This window comes from Typha angustifolia, chromosome 1, assembly GCF_048772165.1.
Source record: "Typha angustifolia cultivar Huaian chromosome 1, ASM4877216v1, whole genome shotgun sequence".
NCBI lineage: Eukaryota > Viridiplantae > Streptophyta > Magnoliopsida > Poales > Typhaceae > Typha > Typha angustifolia.
Window position 1 is genome coordinate 1728025 of NC_133239.1, and position 23742 is coordinate 1751766.

Below are 23742 nucleotides of genomic sequence, written 5' to 3' on the forward strand. Positions count from 1 at the left end.
TTGGTATGGTTAGGGTTAGGGGTGGGGGTGGGGTTGGGGTTGGGATTTAATGAGCGGCGGCGGAGGCACAAGTAGGAAGCGAAGAGGAGAGAGGAGAGGAGGACGAGGGAGCCGAGGGCGATGGCGACGGTGTAACCGAGACCGAGATTTGAAAGGTTGGAGAGGAAGGAGGAGGATGTTGGAGAGGTGGTGGAGGTGGAGGCGGCGGCGGAGGCGGAGGCGGATGAGAAGGATGATGACATTTGGGAATGGGGAGGAAGGGTTTGTGGAGCATGATGGGGTTCGAGGGGTTGGGAATCGAGGGGGCTGTTTGTTCTTTTTTTTTTGTTGCTTTCAGTGTTGGAAGAGGTGGTTGGGTTTCCCCAGCGACTGCAATTAATGCCGAGGGATTGAAGTAGTGGAGATGGATGGGAAGAGAAGAGCAGGCGAGTGGACCGGAGTTGAGAGCGGAGAGTATAGAGTATAGAGTATAGAGTATAGTACAGTTGTGGGGCTTGGATTTTAGAGTCTAAACATTTGAATTCGAATCTACTCTGGCTTCCATTACTCATAAAATGTATAATTTCTCAGCACTCTGCTTAAAAAGTTGAAAAAGTTCCTGTTTTGTAACACAAATTCAAACACCAGTACCGTGGGCTAAGGCTCCACGATCCACGGCAACACCAATTCGCCACCTGCACATTTAGATTTGTGCAATAATCATGACAGAGAAAATTTTGAGGGGCAAAACCTAAACAAACCTATTTAAGAAATATATGATATGCTGAGGAAGAAATAGGAGCTAATCCGATGATGCATGATTAGAATGAAGAACATTACCTGCTGTAATACTTCATGCTGAAAGGCATTCACTTCATTTTCCTACAGATTGTGGCATACATTTAGCTACACAAGCACAACTGTCTTTTAAAGTTTATGCTTCTCCCACGACATTCAGAGGTTCTCATCATTTTGAAGATGCTCGTAAAATATTCACAAGTTTGTCTTCCACTCTATCTCTCGCCTTGCTGCTTTTTTTTCCCCGCATGTTCAATATTACTATATTGCTGACTTTGCGTGTTAGCTGTTCTACTTTGTTCCAATTACCGTCTTAGAAGGCGAACTCTTCCTGGTATTAAACAGCTTAGTGACTTCAACTTCAGCTGTTAAAAGTTCCCTGAAAAGGAGACATGTTAAGAGTGGAATTCATGATAAAAAACATTCTCATTTTCTGTTGGCTAAGATGCTTCCTAGATATGTAAGCCTTGAATTCCACTTCTAACCATTTCTGGCATGACATGTTGTTGCCTGCAATGATGCATGATTAGAAGCAATTGGCATAAGAGGAAATAATTATACCTTTCACTACTCCAATCTTCTATTGAGAAATGTGGGAGAGTATGTGGCATTTACCATCTAAGAAAAGACGTGTGCCTTCAAAAAATTTCTGGTAATTTGAGCATCTGCAGTCCTGTGTCAGTTGACATTCAGGTGTATAAAATGCCGGAGAGAATGGGGCATTCAGCATTGTGATAGATCTGAGCCGATAATCAGAACTACAATATGGTGGCTTTACATCTTTCTTGGTAGTGTTCACGCAATATATGATGCCATTATGCACCAACTAGGGATAACCTCAGGTTGGTTCTCTAACAATTATTACCAGTATATTGTCTGTTGAATGCCCATAATAGTAATGCATGAGTAAGCCCGCTTCTCTCCGGGAATTAGATCACATCAGCTGTTTGCGTATTTATGCAAATAAAAGACGCCTAGCTACCGTCTAGCCAACTGCAACCTGGTCTCTTTTCCAATTCTCTTGCTCTCAATTGACCTAAAACACCATTTGCATCCTCTCTCATCCCTGCTGAAATATAAGCATCAGCAAGCATCTTATAATTGGCTGCATTTCTTGGCTCCAACAGTAAGAGCTGCCTAGCTGCTGCCTGTCCAATTACCCAATCACCATGCAATCTGCAAGCACTAAGCATAGTTCCCCATAAAGACGCATTGTTTGCATGCTCAGATGTGGCATTTAGTAGCAAATAGTATGCATCAGTCAAACGTGCAGAACGACAGACTATATCCACCATGCATGTAAAATGTTCAATTTCTGGCTGTAAGCCATACTGTACTTTCATGCATTCGAACAACTCCAATCCCTCCTCTACAAGACCACCATGGCTACATGCCGATAATGCAGCAAGAAAAGTGTAATGGTTTGGTTGTACATCTGTTTTCTTCATAAGTTCAAAAAGGTTAAGAGCCTCTCTAACATCCCCATTCCATGCATATGCTTGTATTATTGAACTCCAGGAGACAACATCCTTTTCTTGAATTGTGTTGAATACCTTCAGTGAATATCCAATGCTTCCAGATCTAGCATACATGCTAATAAGAGAATTAGCAAGTGGATTCTCCCTCTCAAAACCTCTTTTTACAATTTGAGCATGAGTCTCCGTCCCCTTCTTCAAGGATGGAATTGAAGAGATAAGTGAGAGCAGCATTAGAAAGGTAACAGAATTAGGACTGATATCTCTCCTTTGCATTTCAAGTTCAAGTTCCAACACTCTGTCCACTTGTCCAAGCTCTGCACAAGCTTTAATTGCTGCATTCCATGCAATTACATCCTGTCTCACTTCTGCAACTTTGTTCAAAAGATTAAGTGAATTCTCCATCTTCCTGCACTTAGTATACATGTATATAAGTGCAGTAATCACAACTGAATCTGCTTTAAATCTACCGTTAGATATGTAATTTTTTTCAACCCAGTTACCTTTCATCCCATCACCCAATTCAGCACAAGCAAGAATTACATTGAGCAAGATTGGCCTGGTGGGTTGAACTCCTGTATTCAAAACCATCCGGTGGAAGATCTTGAGAGCATCATCCGGATGGCCATGTTGAGCATATCCACCGATCATAGAACTCCATGATGTTGCATCCTTGGATGGCATTCCATTAAATAAGGCAGCTGCCATGACCAAGCTGTTGCACTTAATGTACATTTCTATTAGTGAATTCGAAACAAATATATAAATTTCAAAACCAGTCTTGATGACATGAGCATGAATAGACTCCCCACCACTCAAGGTTCCCAAATTCCCACACCCAGAGACCAGGCTCACCAGAGTCGGCTCAGTTGGTATGACCCCGTGAACAAACCGCATTTCTTTGAACAACTCAAGAGCCTCAAACAAAAAACCAGCTTGTGAGTAGCCTGTGATCATGGTATTCCAGGACACAACATCTCTTTCAGGCATTCCATCAAACATTCTGCGGGCAGTTTCAAGGCGACCCAATTTACAGTACATACTGATCAAAGCAGTACCCACAAGAAGATCAGATTCAAACCCTTTCTCCCGCGCATGTCTACCAATTCTTATGCCCAGTTCAAGATCCGACCCTTGGGCACACGCCGTGATTGCAAGATGGAATGTATACTTGTCCGGCTCGCAATTTAACGAACGACCCGTCATTTCTTGGTAGACATCTAATGCCAATTGAGGCAAGCCATTCTTTAAATATCCCTTAATCATAGAATTCCAAATGACTTTCGTGGGTCTCTGGGTCTGGGCGTCGAACACCATGCGTGCATTCGTTGAATCTCCAAAATGGAAATATTTGGTGATTAGAAGGGTGGAGATGTACAAGTTTTGATGGAGACCGGAAGAGATCACTCGAGCGTGGAGGCATCGGAGGTGAGTAGGAGAGTAAGAGTAATCCGAAATGGCGTAGGCGAGAGCTTCTTTTAGGGCTTGCCAGCTTTGCTGGGCTAGAATAGCGGAGTGGAGTTTTCTTATTCGTAGGAGAGCTTTCAGAGACGACGTTTTCGAGCTCATTCCAAAGATATTAACCTTGGCGAGCAATTAAACGCCTATATTTTAGCCTTATTATAAAATTTAATAACAACACCCTTTTAGAGAAGTTTATCAAAAACGCCCTCTACTTTAGCTCTATTATTATTCAAACATTATCTCATTAGATCACTACATTTTACTTCCGGTAGTTATAAAATAGTCTAGATTAATTTTCATTTAATGTAAAGTAATAATAATATAATACACAAACCTAATAAATATAGTATTTTTAAGATATAAAAATAAGTTAAATATTTCTTTATACGAATGACAATAAATAAATAAATTAAAAATAAGAAATTGCCCTTTTCTTTTATTACTATTTCCCTGCATAAATTATTCTTTTTAAGAAAAAAATATTAAATGAAAATAAGACGACAGCAAAAGTTGTACAATTGACTAAATGATAACTAAGCCAAGTAACAACTAGATGACAAATAAATTAAGCCCTCAAGAAATGTAAACTGGGGCGATAGTCCTCCACAAGTTGTGTATGATATGATATCGATAAGATTCTCATATAAAAGTACAACGTGGCAGCCACGCAGTCTTCTATTGTGATGTCATTGCTGTGTTGGCACGATAGCAAAGAAAACAACCCCGTGTAAACTTCTACCTTAACTAGTATTAACAAGATAGTGATGTCTTAATTATGAGATTAAGCTGTCTTAAGATGATACGCAGACGGTCGGATTCACATGAATGGCCTTTCTAAAAGCTTTTTAATTTAGAATCTTAAACTGGACAAAGGCATAGTTTGATAATTAAATGTGGAAAGGAATCTTAAAGGAAGACAAAGACAAGACGTCCGACCCCGGACAGCTCTTACGAGGAAAGTGGGACATGGAGTTCATTCGAAATTTTGAAGAAAAAAAAATAATTAATCTCATGAATCAGTATCAAACTGGTGCTAAAATATTGAGATAATTGAGAGTTTTTGGGGGTTAGTTTTGTCTTGAATTTTGGTTGGGATTAGCAAAGGATTACTTCGCTCATTTATCCAAAAATAAAATAAAAAATTGCCTTTGGTAATATCTTATAATGACTAATATTTATCCTAATTCAAAGTTTCTGTATTCATGTTATAATGTGATTATAATATGCTTAATGGTATATTAAAATATATTTAATATGAATATTTTTTTGTTAACGATCACCTTTCTAATGCTACGAGTCGAAATTCGAAGAGGAAATTGGATTTCAACTCATGAGCAGAAAATTAGGGTTACCGTGGATCTCCAATTTTAAAATGTATCTCTAGATCAAACAGTTAAATAACAGAGAACTTGTGAGATTGAGATTGAGATAGATTCAAGATGAAGAATGAATTTATCAGGTTAGATAATAAATCTATCAGAATGGATCATAGAAAGTGATCGATCTAGAGTTGTGGTAAGGTGATGGAGGTGATAATGATGAAAGTTGAGGTAGTTGAAAGGAAATGGATAAAGAAGAAGTATAACCGTTTCTCGGGGTCAAGGAGATTCGGTCAGACAAAGAGGAAGACAGTAATGAAGATCCCAGATGATGTCTAAAGTTTCAAAGCTGAGATAATTAAATAAGGAGGAAGAATATGATCTTATAAATTAACTCTAATAATCTAAGATGATTATCTAGATGCACACCACATTTATTTATAAGTGGCTTATTGACTCGACTAGACTTGACAATAAGATAAAACATGCTAGTAAGCAGAAAATAATAAAATAAAATACATAGACTATAGTTTCTCGCTGCGCGGGCATTCAAACGCCATTTTTTTTTGTTCTCGAGAAAATGCATTCGAATGGCTTGGGAGCATTCAAACGCCTCATTAACCTTTCGACTCTCGGGTAAATAAGTTTGAATAGGCTTGAAGTCGTTTGAACACCCTTTTATTATATTATATTTTTATAAATTCTAAATCTAAAAAATGCTAAGGTTTCCTATACAATTTTTCTACATTTAAATTTAGCCCTCTATAATTATGCTTATACTTTTACTTTCACGTGGTTTAGATTAATATAAAACTATTAATTTTCCATCCACCATAATAACAAAAGAATAAAAAATATTACCCTAATAAATATTAAAATATCATAATTGACTTTCTACTTCTAATTAAATTTATTCATCATATTCCATTTTTTAAATTTAAAATAAAATGCAAGCTCAATCTTTCTATATTTTACAGTCTAATATTACAAATCTTAAATCTTACTTAATATCTAACTATTATAATATACATTCTTTAATGATCATGAAAAAGAACATTTTATTTTAAAAATATGGATAGAAGATTTATATTTACTCAAACAATGAGATTACTAATACTACTACATAGTAATTTATACTTTCTGTATTAAATTAGATGAGAAAGGTTAATAATATTATAATTTTATATAAAAGTTTAGAAGGCTATTTAAATTTTAGCCTAAATTTTACTTACTCAGGCCAATTTTGAGTCTCTGACGACTGGCTAAAATTATGTACTCTACTGACTTCGGCCTCGTGCTTTATTAATGTCACCCAGAGTGTTAACTCATATGCGCTAAACAAAAGAATGAATGATATAACACCCACCTCTCCTTTCCACCGGCTTCCACTACTCTCTCTACAAAAGTCTTAACTTTTTTATTCAGATCCTCCTCTTCTTCTTTTTTTCTTTTTCTTTTTTTAATTTTCTAATATAACTCTCTCTCTCTCTCCTTTTAATAGAATCTCATCCATCTCCTCTGTTCTCTCCTCCATGGCTTCTCTCAAAGCTTCGCCGCTCTCCCTCCAATCCGCCTCCTCCCTTTCTTCTCTCTCTCAAAAGAGTCTCCTTGGCTCACCGCTCCGAATCCCAACTCTAGCTAGAGAGCCACAGAAGAAATCCACTGCTATCGCTGTTTCGAGAACCACAAAGGCCTCGCTTTTCTCCATGAAACAAGCACCCAAAGATTCTAGACCAAGTAAGCGTTCGATTGATGTGAGGTTTCTCCTTGATTAGCTAGCTCTTTGACTGCTTGCTCACTTTATTGTTGCCGTCGATCCAGCCAAGGTGCAGGTGATGCACGTGTACGAGTTCAACGAGCGAGACCGCAGGAGCCCTGCCTACCTCCGGTTGAGCCAGAAGGAAGTCAACTCCCTCGGCGATCTCGTCCCTTTCACCAACAAAGTGAGCTAAAAATTCTATTTTTTTTTTCTTCTTTTAATTCCTACCAAAACCACTATTTGGCAACAAAGCGATCAAATTTGGGCTTTTCTGCCCTCAATAAAGATCGATTTTTTTGTTCTTCTTTTTACTTGGAAATCTTGAGCGCAGCTGTACCACGGGAACCTCGAGAAGCGGATCGGGATTACGGCGGGGCTCTGCGTGCTGATCCAGCACGTGCCGGAGAGGGGCGGCGACCGGTACGAGGCGGCGTACAGCTTCTACTTCGGAGACTACGGCCACATCTCGGTGCAGGGACCGTACCTGACGTACGAGGAGTCCTACCTGGCGGTGACCGGTGGCTCCGGTGTGTTCGAGGGGGTCTACGGCAAGGTCAAGCTGCAGCAGATCGTGTACCCATTCAAGATCTTCTACACCTTCTACCTCAGGGGCATTCCGGACATTCCCCGCGAACTCTTGGGCGCGCCAGTGCCGCCGTCTCCGGTCGTGCAGCCGACCCCCGCCGCCATGGCGGCGGAGCCGCAGGCGGCCATCAGGAATTATACCAAATAGATGGTAGTTGCTGGGAGAATAATAAAAGGCAATGTGAGGATGTTTTTTGTTATTAAAAAAAAGAAGCTTTGTCTGATGCTTGTGAGGCAAAGTGTACGATTTGGTCAATTCATCTTAGTTTGTATTCGACAGTCTTCAATACTTATTTTTGCCTCCTGTTTTGATGGTGTGAGCATCAAAGAGTAAAAGATTAACATATAATTAGAAATTAAAAATGGAGTTTACGAAAATAAAATTGGGATTAGAATCCAGGCACAGCTGAATCCTCCAGGAATCAGACGATTCACATAACTCGGGTAATTCAGCTCATGCAATATTAGCAAGCGGTTAATAGTTCTAATGATACCATGGACTAGATTTTGTTCTTATTGTCTACAAATGTAACAGGTGAATATATATATATATATATATATATTTTTTTTTTTTTTTCTTCGATAAGAATAGGTTTGATAAGCAGTGTAACAATACGATCGTTACCTAGGTCGTCCGCTCTTATCTTTAAATGATTTGGATTGGTGATCTGCTGGATCTTGTCGATATTTGCAAGCAGCAATGTAGATAAGTAATACTTGGGGAGCCCACATAGTCGCACTATCACTCTGATCCGTAACGAGCCCATGGATTGGACCAAATCCAAGATGGGAATTTTGTTTCAAATTGAACCATATTTGGGCTTCTACGGCCCAAAGCCCACCTAATTGATTGAAGCCCTCACAATGCACAGTACTACTTATTAATACGATATTCAAAAATATAACTTCGCCGTTGCCGGGGATCGAACCCGGGTCGTCCGCGTGACAGGCGGAAATACTTACCACTATACTACAACGACTTGGTTATTTTCCGAAATATATCATTTATATTCTGTAACAAGTGCATGGTTGTCGTCTCTAAGGTAACAGTATATGTGTATCCTAATGGACCCAAATTTCTTTTGGTCTAGAGTCGAAAATATTGTTATAGGTTTAGGTTACATACAACGGACAGGTGAACGAGTGGTCTTATCATGCAGTATAAATTATTATTAGTTGCATTCTTTTGGTCGTAGCTTCCAACTGAAAATTCGGTTGGAATCTTTTGGCGGTTAGCATGACAAACACGCAATTTGTAATGGGATAAAACTGAAACTACACCTCGAAAGTCCAAAGCTTGGACTTTAAACCTCAGCACCTGAATAGAAAACTAATATATTTGTTGAGGAAATTTATAGAAAATACTTTACTCTATGTGTTTACTATCATGTACATTTATTCTTTTGCCTAAAAAAATGCTATTCCCTTGGCTATTAATAACTCAAAGTGTTTTTGATGCAATTAAGTTTATGTAAATCTCCATTTAAAGTTGATCTGCGCCATCTTCGGGACACCTGCCCGGTTTAATCTCGCCATTAATGGAAAATTCTGCTGACCAATTGGCTATAGGAGTTTAAGTTTAAGCTTAAGCCCGGCACAACTAATGGAAGTTATGCTGACCAAATATAGTACCACGTGCATTAGACGACTTTAGCATTCCAAGAGTAGTAGGGTTAACCTAATCTGTTTTCTTCGTACCGGGATTTTCCTTTTCCTAGAACGAACATATTCAAGTAATTCCAAATCTTAGAGAAATCTATCTTGCAACTAATCTTCCTCTAGTGACTAGTAGAAGAAGCAAGCGGAGTAAATTAAGGACTTGTCCCACTTATCCAGCTCGAATGACGGAAGTTTTTACTTCCCTTTAAAGCCAACGATACCTGCCATGGAGACTATAAATAAAGCTCTAAGCCAAGATAAGCTTATACCCATCTTCTATATAGTTTTATAATTAGTTAGCTTCTATCAACATAGTTGCATTAGAGTTCAATGGCTCACTTAGTATATTTTCTTCTACTCTCGTCACTCTTATTCCACTTCGTTGCTGAGGCAAAGCAACTCTATAACGTTGCGGACTACGGCGCGAAATCAGACGGCCATGCCGACTCCGCCGCCGCTTTTCTCGAGGCATGGGCGGCCGCCTGTCGATCGACCGAACAGGGGACAGTCTACGTGCCCGGTGGCTCCTTCGTCGTCAGCCACGCCGCATTCAGTGGGCCATGCAGAAACGGCAGAGTCACTGTTCAAATTGACGGCACGATCGTCGCGCCGTCCGGTTATGGCCTTTCCGGCGAAAACGCAGAGTGGCTGGCTTTCGATGGGATCGAAGGTTTGTCGATCAACGGCGGGACCATCGACGGCCGTGGCGCGTCCCTCTGGGCGTGCAAAGCCTCCGGCGGCAACTGCCCCTCCGGAGCAAAGGTAGGCGATACTACGTGAAATTACAATTTTGCCCTCGCCACTTAAATTTTTTTTCTTTTTCTAAGGTTTTCATCTTCATGCATGCATACAGTCGTTGACGATAAGAAATTCGAAGGACGTCTCGATCACCGGCTTGACGTCCGTCAACAGCGAGCTTTTCCACATCGTGATCGAGGACTGTCAAGGGGTGACGGTGCAAGGCGTCAAGATCACGGCGCCGGAGAGCAGCCCTAACACTGATGGCATCCACGTGCAGGGATCGGACGACGTGACGATCACCGCTGCCGGCATCGGGACCGGCGACGATTGCATCTCGATCGGGCCCGGCACGACTAACCTGTGGATCGAGCGTGTCAATTGCGGTCCTGGACATGGCATAAGGTGAGAGGGAGACCGAATCATAAAATTACATATTCTTGTAGTTCTTTTGTGGATAAATTTGACACGAGCGTGTGGTTGGTTTTGCAGCATTGGGAGCTTAGGGAAGGGATACGACGAGAAAGGAGTAGAGAACGTAACGGTGAAGACGACACTGTTCACCGGAACGGAGAACGGTCTCAGGATAAAGACATGGGGAAAACCCAGCGACGGATACGTACGTGGGGTGGTATTCGAGCACGCCCTCATGCAAAATGTCCAAAACCCCATCATCATTGACCAGAATTACTGCCCCAACAGCAGAGGATGCCCCGAAGAAAAGGTACTTCCTCTACCAACCTCAGGGGTAAATACGTCACTATTTAATTTCCTTACGTTATTTATCCTCTCTCTTTTAGAGCTCCGGTGTAAAGATTAGCCAAGTGACGTACACGGACATCCGAGGAACCTCGGCGTCGCAAGTAGCGGTGGACTTCGATTGCAGTAAGAGTAATCCTTGCAGTGGGATCGGGTTGCAAGATATAAAGCTCACGTACGGCAACAAACCGGCAGACGCGTCTTGCAAGAACGCAGGTGGAACAGCCTCTGGCTTTCTCGTGCCGCCGAGTTGTTTGTAATTCGCACCCACACCCACACCCACATATATATAGGCTAGCTAGCTTGCATTGTACGCACCTTCTACATACTTCTACTGCCATATGTGCCCTTCTAAAATCTATGATGTACCCTTATGTACACACATACATATATATTAAGAAATTTGGTTTTAATTTGTTAGCTACCCCTTAGCTTTTGTATGGACACCCTTCGAATATTTTATAGGTTAGTCGTATAAGACAATATATTCAATACTAAACTCTAAAATTTAGAGTTGAAAGTAAGTAATATTAATAAAAGAAAGTAGTAGTTACTGTGACCGAAAATAGTAATTAATATAAAGGAGTAAATTAGTCTCTTTACTTCAGGACTTGGGAGAGAGGAGGAAGCAAGTATTTCCTCATCTCTTTCAGTAAAATAGTTCTCAAATTGGCTCGTTATGGCCTAATAGATCCTTTATTATGGGCTGGATACAAGAAGGCCCAGTACTGCTTCCTCCTCTCTCTCCCAGGTCCTACTAGGTGGATGACTCGGAAGAATCCCCCAAAATCGGCGCCGCTCTCCCCCTTCCCGCCAACCAATCCCTAATAAGTAATAACCCTTCCCTCTCCCCTCTCTCCTCTCTCCTCTCTCTACCCCCAATGAACTTTTCCGACGAGTGGCGTTCTCTATTTCCTATCTCCTCCATCTTCCCTGCTCCCAACCTCCTGGCCTCCTCCTCCTACGGCCCTCTCCTCTTCGCCCCTTCCTCCCCTCCCCTCCCTCTCCTCTCGTCCCCTTCCATCTCCCTCCACCTCCCCCCTCCTCTCCCTTCCTCCTCCGTCCTCTCCTCCCTCCGCGCCTTCTTCCGCTCCCCCACTAACGACGCCTTCCTCCCCTCCTCTGCCATCGACTCCCTCTTCTCTGACCTCTTCCCCTCTCCTTCCTCCTACTCTTCCTCCATCCCTTCCCCCTACCTCGTCTACCTTCGCTGCCGCCGCCGCCCCTCCTCCTTCATCCTCTTCTTCCCCTCTGGCGAAAACTCCGATCTGATCGGCTACGTGTCGATCGCATTTAACAGCAAATCGTCGGTTCCCGAGATCACCGTCGAGCGCAACGGCGATGTCTTCAAGCAAAACGACGGGTACAAGCACCCCTACCATCGGATCTTACATCTGGCCGTATCTCCCGCCAACTCGTTATCGTGGAAAGCCGGTTCGGCTTCGCCAGGTACGCCCGTCGTCGAAGGGTACTTGATTGCTGCCACTCTGTATTCTGTAAATTGGTTTAGGGTTGAGACTAGAGTTTTGGAATGTGGTTTGGAAAGGCCGTTCCTGGTGCCTCTGGCGAAGCAGGGGTTTGAGAAGTCCGTGGTACACGCTTGCTGGAGCCCGCATTATGAGGAGGAGAGTGCCGCACTGTTGGAAAGCGGCGAGCTTTGCTGGTTTAATTTGAGTACCAAGCGTGGGGGCAAGGTTAAGGTTGAGTTGGGTGGTGGTGATGATAATGGAGAATGGTTGGGATGCGAGTTTGGTGAACAGCCGTGGGTTGTCACTGTTGTGAGCTCTAAAGTTGTTGTCTCGGTTGATTTGAGGTTTAGCGATGGCCGGCAGAATAAAGTTTTGGCTAAGGTCGAAATGCCAGGTCTATTTGATGTTTCCCCCTCGGAGGAAAAGAATGATCAGTTTCTTGCTTTCTGCAAAGCGGATTACAATAATTTTCATATGTCCTTAGTGACCGAGCGTCTATTGTTTCTTTTTGATCTGCGAAATCCTTTGGTTCCTGTATTGACATGGGATCATGGGCTTGATAACCCTAGATGCATTGCCATGTTTAGGTTGCTGGATTTGAGACCGTCCGATGAATTCAAGTGGGCCTCAGAATCAGGGTTTGCCATCTTGGTCGGTTCATTTGGCAACAACGAGTTTAATCTCTTCTGCTATGGGCCTAAGGAGAAAGCATCTTCAAATGATCCTTCCCTTTATGCTTGGGAACTTCCGTCATGTCTTTCTTTGGTGGGTCAAAGTTTTGCAGTTGGTGATAACCTTATAAAAGATATTTTCTTGGGAGAGATATCTACAAGTTTTTCTGATTGTCAACAAAGGAAGGACATGGTTGTTGGATTCTGCATTCTTCCTGATAATCTCTCTATAATGGAAAGCAGTTCTGGTGGTTTTGCATTGATTCGGGTAATGTCATCTGGGAAGCTGGAGATGCAAAGGTATGATGCAATATGGGATTTATCTCTTGAGAAAAGGCTCACACCTTGTTCCAGTAGAAGCTTAAAAAACATCTGGTCGCAGGACCAGAATAAAAGTTCACACCCTGATCACCAAAACAAGACACAAGAAAACAGAAGGTCAAACACCAACCAGCCTCCCAACAGCAACAGCAAACAAAAGATCCACAAGCACTACACAGCACATAAAGGCAGTTCATTAGAATTGAGGCCTTTGCTCATTTTCTGCAAAGGCAAGGAAGAGAGAATATCCATGCGGTACGATTTCTTGAAGTTGAGGTATCTTTTTGAATATATGAATGGTAACCTTTCCAATGCAATCACTACAAATAATGCTCAATTGGATTCCAAGGAAGCTAAACAAATTACTTTGGGCGATGGAATAAGGAAACTTGTAAAAGACACTCAGAATTCTAGTACGTCATCACTCTCTTCTGTTTTAAGTGATGCTAGCATTCCAACTAGCATATTTGAAATTGCATCTCGGAGAATGTTGAATTGTCTTCAATCAGATCTTTTGTCCTTGGCCTTCTCCACATATTCAGACTTATTTGGTAATCCAGATTATTCTTTTGAATTTTTGGAAGTTCCTAGCTGCTTGCCTCATAATCAATTCCGACCTTTCTTTGTGGGGAAACCTTCCAGAAGAGGTGAGAAGTGGTCGAGTAAAGCATCAAGCGATGATGGCCTTGTAGGTCCAGTTCTTCCTATTCCTGTTCTTGTTACACTTCATGAGATAGATTATGAGTCGAACAACTCTTCTTTTCTAAAAGAAAAGCTAGATGGTGACTTGTTAAGCCTTCAATGCAAAGAAGTTCTCGAGAATGTGTTTTCTGAAACAGAAATTTCCATTGCTGATACTGACAATTGTAAAGAATGGTCTGCATCACAAGAGCTGCATGACGAGAAACCTTTTTTCATTTATGAACCTGTACAAAGTGGGAGTAGGTGCAAAATTACTGCAAAGAAGGTAGTACAGGAAGAACAGTCACAAGCCAATCGTTTGTTTGAAACTTGCTCAGTGATCTATAAAGATGAGAAATTTACCACATTCATTGGTGGAATTGTTGACAAGACGAGCAATGTTGATAATGGGCATGCACAACTTGGGTCTCACATATTTGATATGAGCCCAGTTAGATTGGATTTTGATTCATCTGACATTGTGCTTCAGCCAGCGGAGCAGAAGATCTTTAAGTGCTTAAAGAGACAATTTGTGAAATGGCAGGAAAATTATAAGCCATATCAAGATTTCTGTACTTCGTCCAAATTACCTAAATCAGCTCACTGATCTCTTTATATTCTGTTGCCATCTTAAGCTGGCATCACACATGGAAATCATTTTTTTCTAAAGAAAGAGAGCAAACAGAGGGATTGTGCCCTGGACAGTGCAGTATTTGGATCTCACATGTTTGATCTCTCAGCCCAGCTAGATTGGGTTTTGGTTTATATGACTTGTGCTTCAGCCAGCAGAGCCGAAGATCTTTAAGTTCTTGAAGGGAATTTTTTATATGGAAGGAGATTTATTAGCCATATCAAGGTTTCTTTACTTATCAGCTCAGTAAATCTCTTTGTGTTCTATTGCCATCTTAAGCTGGGAGCACACGTGGGAATCATTTTATTTCTCACACGAGAACTTACTTCTTGGAAGGAAGTGGCTCGATACATCAACACATTAATTCGGTATGTGATATTATACACATAATTTTATCTACTCTTTCTGTTTAAGAACCTTGTGATCAATTCAGTAGTATCAAAATTCATCTTCTCGGTATGTGCACAGAACCTGTCGAGTTCTTTTTAATAGCAATGTATTAACACTTTTACATTGTATTCTTTTTCAATAGAAAATTGTTTCTTATGGAGGGCGAAGAGCAATTAATCCTTGACGACAATAAGTTAGGTGGCACTGCAGACATGGGTTTAGATGGTAAAAACTTTTATATTATTCTTGCACTATGATTCTCTTTTTAATGTACTTTACTTCAAAGAGTTAATGACAAGTTTTTCTTTAAAAAAATTGGCATCATAGTACGTTCTTTTGTTTCTTATTTGGTATACATTGTCTATTTTCATGTGGTTTATTGTCGAACACTTCAAAATAAATTTTCCATTGCATGCGTTTGAGCTTGGGCAGACAATTTTAAGTTTGAAAGTAAAGGTCCTAGACTCTGATAAGAAGTTGCACCTTAGATTTTTTAGATAATAATAATTATGCTTAATTTCTTATAAATCAGTCTCTTCGCATTGATCTGCAGTTTACCATAAAATATGTAGGCCTAAATCTCTTGTGCAAACTATAAGATGGCCTATCTTTATGGAGAACATATTTAATCACATTCGATAATACTAAAACTGCTGAAGAGCAAATAATACGACATTTCAGGGGTTTCTTGCCTACAAGTGAAAAAAAAAAAATTATGACCGGTTATATAGGTAGAGGTATGATGCTAAGATACATTGTCAGTCTTTCATATTTAAAATCCATGGTTTTATTGTTTTTTACACGATAAGAACACTAGTAGCCTCTTTGTGCCTCTACCCGTCTTTGAGGTATGTAATTATGTAAGTAATGCTTCTAGCAATTATGATTTGATTTAAGAATTCTGTCCCTCTTACATCTTAGTAGATCTCATGCTGGACACATTGCAGTACTTCGTATGCCAGATCACAAAGTTTCTCATGATAGTATTGGAATAGAGGAGAAAAATTGCTAAATTGTGTTAAACAGCCTATAGCACAGGATATCTTTTGTTATCATTTAGAAATTAGAGGTATCTTAGTGCCTTCTTTAGAATTTTGTTTGTCGTCATTATCTCAATGGTATCAAGAACCAATGGAGCTTACGAGCTCGTTCACTTCTTATCACTAATAATCATCATTATGAGATGTTAACTATGTTTACTTTGATTGATTAGATTTTAATTTCAATGATGCCATCAGATATCTGTTGGAATCATTAGATAGACATATCTCAGATCTGGGAACTCTAGGATAAATTCTTTTATTTACTCAATAAGGTTTAATGTATTTTATATTGCAAATTTTTGTATTTGGCGGTTGCAACATATAGATAGGACTTCAAGTCTTAAATACTACTACACTATTGTAGTTAACTAAAGAAGCAGTTGAAGTTTTACAATGGTCGAATCTCTCTGATGTCTCAGCTTCTTTATTTTCATATAATTTGAGCAAGTAAAAAGCTTTATTGCTATCATTATATTAGTTTTTAAAAGATTAAATATAATTACTCGATCTAGATCAAGATTTTATGAAACACTTACCTCTAAATATACGTGTCCTTCACGTGGATAGATACCACTTGATATCCACGTGACTTATTGATAAATGTTTGTACATAATATAAATGATAAAATATGATATTTTTACAAATAAAATAAGTTAAACGGAGTCTAAATTACTACTGGCCGCAACAAGCCTTAAAATACATATTTATATACCTTATTAAGACAAATGCCTGCACATGGGCTATAATTTATATAACTTATTTTACAATACTAAAACAAATATAGTCAGATCTTTACCAGCTCCTTCACAGACTCGGGGTTATCTACTGATTAAAAAATAATAATTTTATTAAAATATGATGAGCATAAAGCCTAGCAAGTATACATCTCTACAATCTAAAAATAGGATAAAGAATGATGTCACATAATACATTTTTATGACAACATGATTATTGTAATGCGTTCATGCAATATGTTCATATTAATAATTTATATGTATTAATAAAAAAACACATGATATGTATCATTTAAACTATCAAATCATTTACATCAAGTTCACACTGAGTTATAATCATAATTATCATAACATGCTCAAAGAGCTATCTACCATATAATAAACATAGGTTCACACCAACTCAAATATCGAGGAGAGATAGACATTTAGTAATAATGTCGCCTATACATGCGTAACGACGCTACATATGATAGATTATTTATGGCCATCAGACCAAGGATTCCAGTCGTAAGCTCATATCTCAATTTTATCGCTCTAGTAATTCATCTCACATAGCAGAATCATCACATACATCGGGATTATCGTTCACAGTAAAAAAACAAGAGCACCATTGCTTATAGACGATTTGACACTGCGTCATCGGGTACCGTTAGGTCTATGACCTTTACCTCTCAATTATAATTTTAGTTTACGTAGTGTCTAGTTTTCGTATTCGGCAGTGTTGTGCCTACTCAAACCAGTTCACGTGGTGTATGATAGTCCTCTCTTGACCTTATGACCTCGCTCATTGATCGATATAAATATAGGTAATAAATATATACTCTGCCTTCTGACCCTGGGCTGAGTGAGTAAATAGACATTGCCGAGACGGGATTTAACTGTATGGTGATACATGCAAGTGGAGCAGTTATTAACATCATCAATCATATTACATGTACATTGAAGATATCATAATTGAAAATGCTCTAATGTTTTATGAATAACTATAAAGTAGTAAAGTAAATATAATTATGATGAATAGTGAATAAACATCTACACATGTATAATATGAATGCAATAAACTCATAAAGTAATACATCACTTCAATATTACACAAGATTATAAAGAATTTACTCGCTTGACATTGCTTCCAAGTTAATCAATTCTAATTGCGTCACGGATTCTCGCACGATAATGAATATACCTTGATAATGAAAGTAATAAACATAAGCACTTTTGATACTAATTAATACACTTCTGACACTAATTAATAAATAATTCTACTGATACTCGTTATAAGTTTAGATAGGTCCACCTAGAAATTCTTACATTTATTAATTCAAGTATAATAAGTATATTAATTATGATAGTCTGATACACTTTTAAGGTTATTAACACAACTATCATCATGATCACTATTTCTTTAATAGCTGTCGATTGAAACCAAATTAGAATAGACAATATTTAATTAGTTTATTTCATTGATTATCAAAACATGATTTAAAGATTAATAATTAGAACTAATTTTTCATTTTAAGCAATTGGTAGAGGTACACTTAGATCACAGTCTAATTTATAATAATTATTATAATTAACAAAGCTATTCTCTAAAAGCGATTAATATTTAAAGTTTAAGTTGACAAAGATAATTAAATGAAATGAGTAAAATATATCAAAATAAATTAAAGAGCAATTAATCTATTTGGGCCAGTTAAAGGTCTAAAGCAATGGGCTGGGCTGTAACTAACCCAAAGACCACAACACTAACTCACCGAGGTTGGGCCAAAGTTCAAACTATCCAAAGGCAACCCAACCCACAACCAACATGGACTGCAATAGAACTAGAACCCACACGGTTTATTGTGCCAAAGATGGCCAAACTTACTAACATTATTTAAATGAAGGAAATAAATAATTATAATGGGTGAAGAATAAAAAGGAGAGAAAGGAGGAACTCACCTGCCAAAGGAGGTACTCCTTACAAGTCCCACATGGGGTATTGCTTTAGAGGGTGGACAAAGAGGTGGCGAGGAAGAGAAGGTGGTGGCGTTGCGACATGGTCGATGATGACGGTTGACGACAAAGCCAAGAATCGGCGAAGAAATCGACTGCAATGGTGATCTCGATAGGGTCACTCGATATTGGACATGAATTTGTATGAAACTTTTGAGAGATTTTTTGGCGGATCTAGTCGTTGATTTTTTGTGAATTTTTTATATGTTGTAGCCCTGGGAGTGAGCTTTCTAACAAATATAATTTTATGCCAATCGGATGGCTAGATTGGAAGATATTTTTAAAAGAGTAGACAAAGGTCGGAGGGTGATGCAACTTGACAAATTGAGATCGTATCAACTTGGATCGGTTTGCATGCTGTTGCTCTTGATGGCTGTTTGGGTGCAGATTTGCTTTCATCTTGAAATAAGGTTAGTGAATATAGGTTGAATGAGAAGTAGAGAAGGAGAAGTGGGAGGCTAGAGGCTAGAGGCTAGAAGAGATTGAATCAATAATGGTGGCACGGTTGGCAATGAGGGAGGTGAAGGAGATGAGGTCGACGACCAAGGGATAAAGATAGTGAGTGGTAGGGGGGTAGCAAAGCAATCCAATAATGAGATAATTTCTAAATTAGAGTTTCATCAACATATTTATAAAGACTAATCTTATACCAACATAGATAAGGACTCAATTAATCAATACAACTCGACTAGCCCGAGTTAAACTGAGGTTCCCGATACAACTCAAATATTTGATCGACTTGACTAAATATAATTATCCAATTAATAAATTGCGTCCACATTTATTTGTTACTTGAGTTCATGGCTCAATTAACAAGACAGTTGTCAAAAGGAATACAAAAATAACTAAATAAATAGGCTTAACCCTATGAGTCCAATGTGCCGCGAATGGATCTAATTAGACTAAGTCGTATTAGAGAGAGAGAAAGAGAGAGAGAGAGAGAGAGAGAGAGAGGGGGGGGGGGGGGGGGCAGTGGGGCACGTTTCCAGAAATATTTTTTCTATATTATTAATTTTGGTACTGGCTGTTATATTTTACATCTTGTGTAGTCTCTTCTCTACAATCTAGGGTTTGTTTCCACTGACTATTGTATTTTGATCCTGTCTCAACATTGTGCCCACTTGGATGCTTGCTTATTAGTTTTATACCTTGATCTCATTATCTATCTGAATATGATAACAGCTTGCAGAAGAATCACGTGGTGTGGTCCAATATCTGGCGCTATTACTTCGCAGATAGCTCTGTGTTTTTCCTGGGTTTCTCTTACATAGCAAATAACAACTGTTAGACTCTGCTTTGAATTTGAGGACATGCATGTTAATGTGTACATTTCCATGCGTTAAGGTGACTGTTTGGTCATAACTGCACATTGTAGTCATGGAGCAAAGGCTGGTCTTGATTAGGTGTCTATAGTCTCCCACATCAGATGGGCAGAAAGAGTCAATACCTTCAATTTCAGGATGACTTCAGCTGGTTACATTCGTCTCTTAGTATGGCGATACCAAGAGGGCAAACAAGAAACGGTTGGAAGAAGAAATGGTTTAGTTGGTCAAAGTTTAGTGTGTTGCAAATGATTCCAGTGTCTTAATAATAATCAGCGGAGAAAATATGGTTCTGTTGATTTCTTTCCAAGTCTGTCACGTCATTATTGTGTAAATGAGTGAATGAATACCCAACTTATACATTGTAGCGTTTGCATTATTCGTACAGTCTCACTATAACTGGATCTCTGTTCTGCGATAGCCAATTTGACTCATTTTCTGTCTTTTAGTGAAATAACACATGTATTTCTCTGAACAATAGATGAGATTAAGGAAGAGCAATGTGAACCAAGTACTATATAAAGTCTCTCAGACCTTTGTTTTTTAGTTTCAAGATGGTATAGTACTTTGATGATAATGTTATTGCAGTCTTGCCGTCGTAGTAAATTTGAGCATAAAGGTTGCAGTGACCATCCTCTCTATGTAGTATAGTGCCAGGGAGGACCATTTGCATTCGAGCACCAATAGCTTTCACGCTCATCTCAGTGGCATCTTATGTTCCACCAATGCTAATCTGACACATCACGGCAGTTGGCAAAGATTATGGCATGTAATGGCACACAAGTTGCCCATGCTGTGGTCTATACCTTGCCAATTTTAAATAACATTTCACAGCTGTCACCTACTCGGTGCTCATCCTCTGGCCACGGTTCGACCTTCTTCTCCCAATCTCGAGTTCATGAATGTTCCAAGTATCTAGACATAGTATATACAGAAGCCCTGTTCCTGTTTGTCCTCGCTGTGACGCCGAAATACTAGGGCCTTACACTTCCTCCAAGTCAACGATGTAGAATTTTGATACAGGATAAGCAAAGATATATATATATATATATATATATATATATTTTTTTTTTTTTTTTTTTTTTTCTCTATTCATGCATCTTAATTATGTGCATATGTGTCTATTTTCGCGCCACATTTAGCGCGTCAGCTTGCCTACATTTGATGTGATTTTTTTAATATTTATTTTTTGGTTTGTCCTCCTTTCTAGATGGAGACAATTAACTAGCTTGAGTTACACTCCATCATACATCCATGGCAACAAATCCAAGAATACCATGATTCATGTTGTGTTCCAGTGTGCTTTATTTAGGCATTAGGCATCGTCTATCAAATATTACTGTGGTAAGAAGTTGTCACATAGTTTCCAAGATATCTAATCCAAGGGGGGTAAAGAAGAAGAAGAAGAAGAAGAAGAAAGATTTACTTGGTCGATTCAAACAACTAAAGCCGTCCAAATTCGACCAAAATGCACATGCACGGACTTGGAATTCTTCATCAGCTTCGGTTTCGACGTTGTACTTTTGACAAAGAAAGCATGCGAACTCCTTTTGGCATCAGGGAAGCGGAGAAATAGACGACTTGCAGTGGAAAGATTGAGCTCTGACGACAAGTTTGACAGGAATAAATATTAAGGTTAACTGGTAAACTATATTTCATTAAAATCCCAAAACGCTATTTGTACGGTAATCGACAGAGATATTTATTGAATCTACCAACTCATGTGTGAAACAACATTGCCAACAAGAACAAAAGAACAAAAAAACCAATCATCTTTTTCTCATCTTCCTCCATACTCCTTTTTATTTGGTTGAGCTACCCGTCCTAAGCGTTTTAACGTTTCCTTCACTGTTTGATCAAACAACTAGACCGTGATCCCCACCATTTCAACACTGGCCGTCAAAGGAGAATTCCATCTAGTTACAATTATATATAATTTATGATACATATATATATATATATATATAATTACTGTGAAAATAACTGGAGCTGTATCAATATATTAGAATATGACACCGCTAAAAAAAGAATAAAAAAAAAAATATGCAACTTGGGGGTGGGCCCGAGCTTTTAGCTACCTTGATGTGGACGGCATTAATGGTGTTCTCGTTGGTCTCCGTACCGGACCCGATTTAGTAGGTCAAAGTTTGGTGAGATGCGGGTCTTTGCCTCCACTATCGCTGCCGCCACTGCTGCTGCTGCTGCTGCTGCTTCTTCTTCATCTCCTTCTATTTGATACTCTTTTTATCTCTAGTCTCTAGCATTGATGTGGTGTCATTAATTCCACCGAGCTAAAAGCTGGAAAAAAAGGAGTGAGAATGAAATTACCAGATGAATCTTCCTCCTTTCCTTAACTTTATTATGTTCTCCTCGCGTGCTCAAAATTAAGCATATATTGTGATACGCGTATCTCCCCCTTTTACCACAAGTTGCAAGCTTTAATTTGGTGAATAAGTGGAGTACAGCTCGGATGTTATATCCATCTCAAATCAACGCCCATGCATAAAATCTATCCCACGAAAATTGGGACCCTTTTCTGAATTTTCTTTCAAAAATTAAAGAAATTATCAAAACAGTTTGATTTTCGAAACTATTTAGATGATCGATCAACAACTCACTCCTCATTGTTCTGATATTTAATTATATATATTATTTCAAAAAAAAGAAGAAAAAGGCATAACCTTGTCCGGCCAACCGAATTTGATGTGATGTTGAGCTAATTACAGAGGGTTTAACAACAAGCTTGAGCTTTTCCATTGCCTTAATACATTAGTGCTTGTAACTAAGTTCTTTCATAAGCATCCATTCGCACCTAATTATAATATCATTGACGTCGTTATCATCCTTTATGTTTATATATTATGTATATATCCGTGTAATTTGCGCGTACGCTTTCGATTCCGATAACGACGATAAACTAAGCCCTAATTAGGTTGGTAAATTATTAGGTCCATCTATCTCCTCAAAAGACTCTTTGAGGTGGATTGCAATGGTGGAACAATTAGGTATATCCTAAAGGAGAACACCTATGTAGTAGATCCAAAAAAATTAAGATAAAAAGGTAGCATGAAATTGTTATGGGCCAATCTAATTGGCCAAGCTCAAGTGGTGATATTAGGATTTGGGATCACTAGATTTGGCCAATGAGAAGCCATAGTGCTGCCGTGCTGTGCTTGCACTGCTCATCCTATGAACGAACAATCACACCCTTAACAAAAAGGTGCCTAGAAAAGATCGACATTGGGATCACATCAGTGATGTCGATGCATTTGAAACTTCTTAGGTTTAATCCAAAGCTGTTCTACTTGCACTTTAGATTATTTGATTCTTTGCAAGAATAGGCCTACTCTGGTTACATAATAATTAGGCTTAAACTCTATCAATTCAAAAAAATTTTAAATATTTTCTTAAATTATGTCATCCAATTTTCCAGTTAACAAATTTGACTCAAAAACATAGAGATAATTATTCCTAGCCCACCTGAACCGTCCGAATTAAGAATTTTCGAACGATGATAATAACTCGGAATGAGAATATTTATAATTGACTCAAAATAGAAAACCAAATGACACTCCCTACAGCTTTATCATATATTCCATTACTTTGAATTCTAGAAAATGACCCCATGAACGTGTCTCTGTACTGTTTTTGATTGTTGTTTGATTTCAGCAAGCAAAAGGTTGAAATATTAATGGGAATTGAAAGTACTAAACTTGAATTCTCATCATATGTTTTGTCGGCCAGAATACGCTAACTCTGTCATCATAGGAAAATCATGCCTCTTACTCATCTAATTTGAACATGAACTAAATGTTTTAGTCTAAATTGTCAAAGTCTAGGTCATTGTATGCATTAAACGCATAATGTAAGTTAAGACATCCTCTCTTTTCCCTTTTCTTTTCTTCTTCTATAATGGCGGAGAATTATAATGATTTAATTTTAATATTTTTTT

The 23742-nt window shown here is 38.9% G+C and overlaps 4 protein-coding genes and 1 non-coding gene across 7 annotated transcripts; 3 read left to right on the plus strand and 2 right to left on the minus strand.

The window, feature by feature from the left end:
* Window positions 1-176: 176 nt before the first annotated feature.
* On the minus strand, window positions 177-3856 carry LOC140760160 (pentatricopeptide repeat-containing protein At5g27110-like). 3 transcript variants are annotated; one of them, XM_073097006.1, is made up of 3 exons: window positions 1393-3856; window positions 820-1156; window positions 177-674 (listed from the first exon to the last, which is right to left on the minus strand). In XM_073097006.1, the coding sequence occupies exon 1, from the start codon at window positions 3819-3821 to the stop codon at window positions 1752-1754; it is 2070 nt and encodes a 689-aa protein (XP_072953107.1). In that variant the 5' UTR covers window positions 3822-3856; the 3' UTR covers window positions 177-674; window positions 820-1156; window positions 1393-1751. The 3 variants fall into 3 exon arrangements, with proteins under 3 accessions (XP_072953107.1, XP_072953099.1, XP_072953116.1); XM_073096998.1 differs by having other exon boundaries at window positions 1339-3856; XM_073097015.1 differs by lacking the exons at window positions 177-674; window positions 820-1156 and adding an exon at window positions 1159-1287.
* A 2540-nt stretch (window positions 3857-6396) lies between these two features.
* LOC140760179 (allene oxide cyclase, chloroplastic-like) lies at window positions 6397-7682 on the plus strand. The gene is made up of 3 exons (XM_073097028.1): window positions 6397-6772; window positions 6857-6978; window positions 7126-7682. Exons 1-3 carry the CDS (start codon window positions 6568-6570, stop codon window positions 7525-7527), a joined length of 729 nt encoding a protein of 242 aa, XP_072953129.1. The 5' UTR covers window positions 6397-6567; the 3' UTR covers window positions 7528-7682.
* Window positions 7683-8287: 605 nt separating this feature from the next.
* On the minus strand, window positions 8288-8359 carry TRNAD-GUC (transfer RNA aspartic acid (anticodon GUC)). The gene has a single exon. It is a non-coding gene; the product is annotated as a tRNA-Asp (tRNA).
* Window positions 8360-9311: 952 nt separating this feature from the next.
* Window positions 9312-10963, plus strand: LOC140763497 (polygalacturonase-like). The gene is made up of 4 exons (XM_073101716.1): window positions 9312-9800; window positions 9892-10181; window positions 10269-10500; window positions 10577-10963. The coding sequence occupies exons 1-4, from the start codon at window positions 9369-9371 to the stop codon at window positions 10793-10795; spliced, it is 1173 nt and encodes a 390-aa protein (XP_072957817.1). The 5' UTR covers window positions 9312-9368; the 3' UTR covers window positions 10796-10963.
* Window positions 10964-11332: 369 nt separating this feature from the next.
* LOC140778618 (uncharacterized) lies at window positions 11333-20313 on the plus strand. The gene is made up of 3 exons (XM_073123457.1): window positions 11333-14676; window positions 14841-14923; window positions 19651-20313. The coding sequence occupies exon 1, from the start codon at window positions 11417-11419 to the stop codon at window positions 14282-14284; it is 2868 nt and encodes a 955-aa protein (XP_072979558.1). The 5' UTR covers window positions 11333-11416; the 3' UTR covers window positions 14285-14676; window positions 14841-14923; window positions 19651-20313.
* The last annotated feature ends 3429 nt before the right edge of the window (window positions 20314-23742 follow it).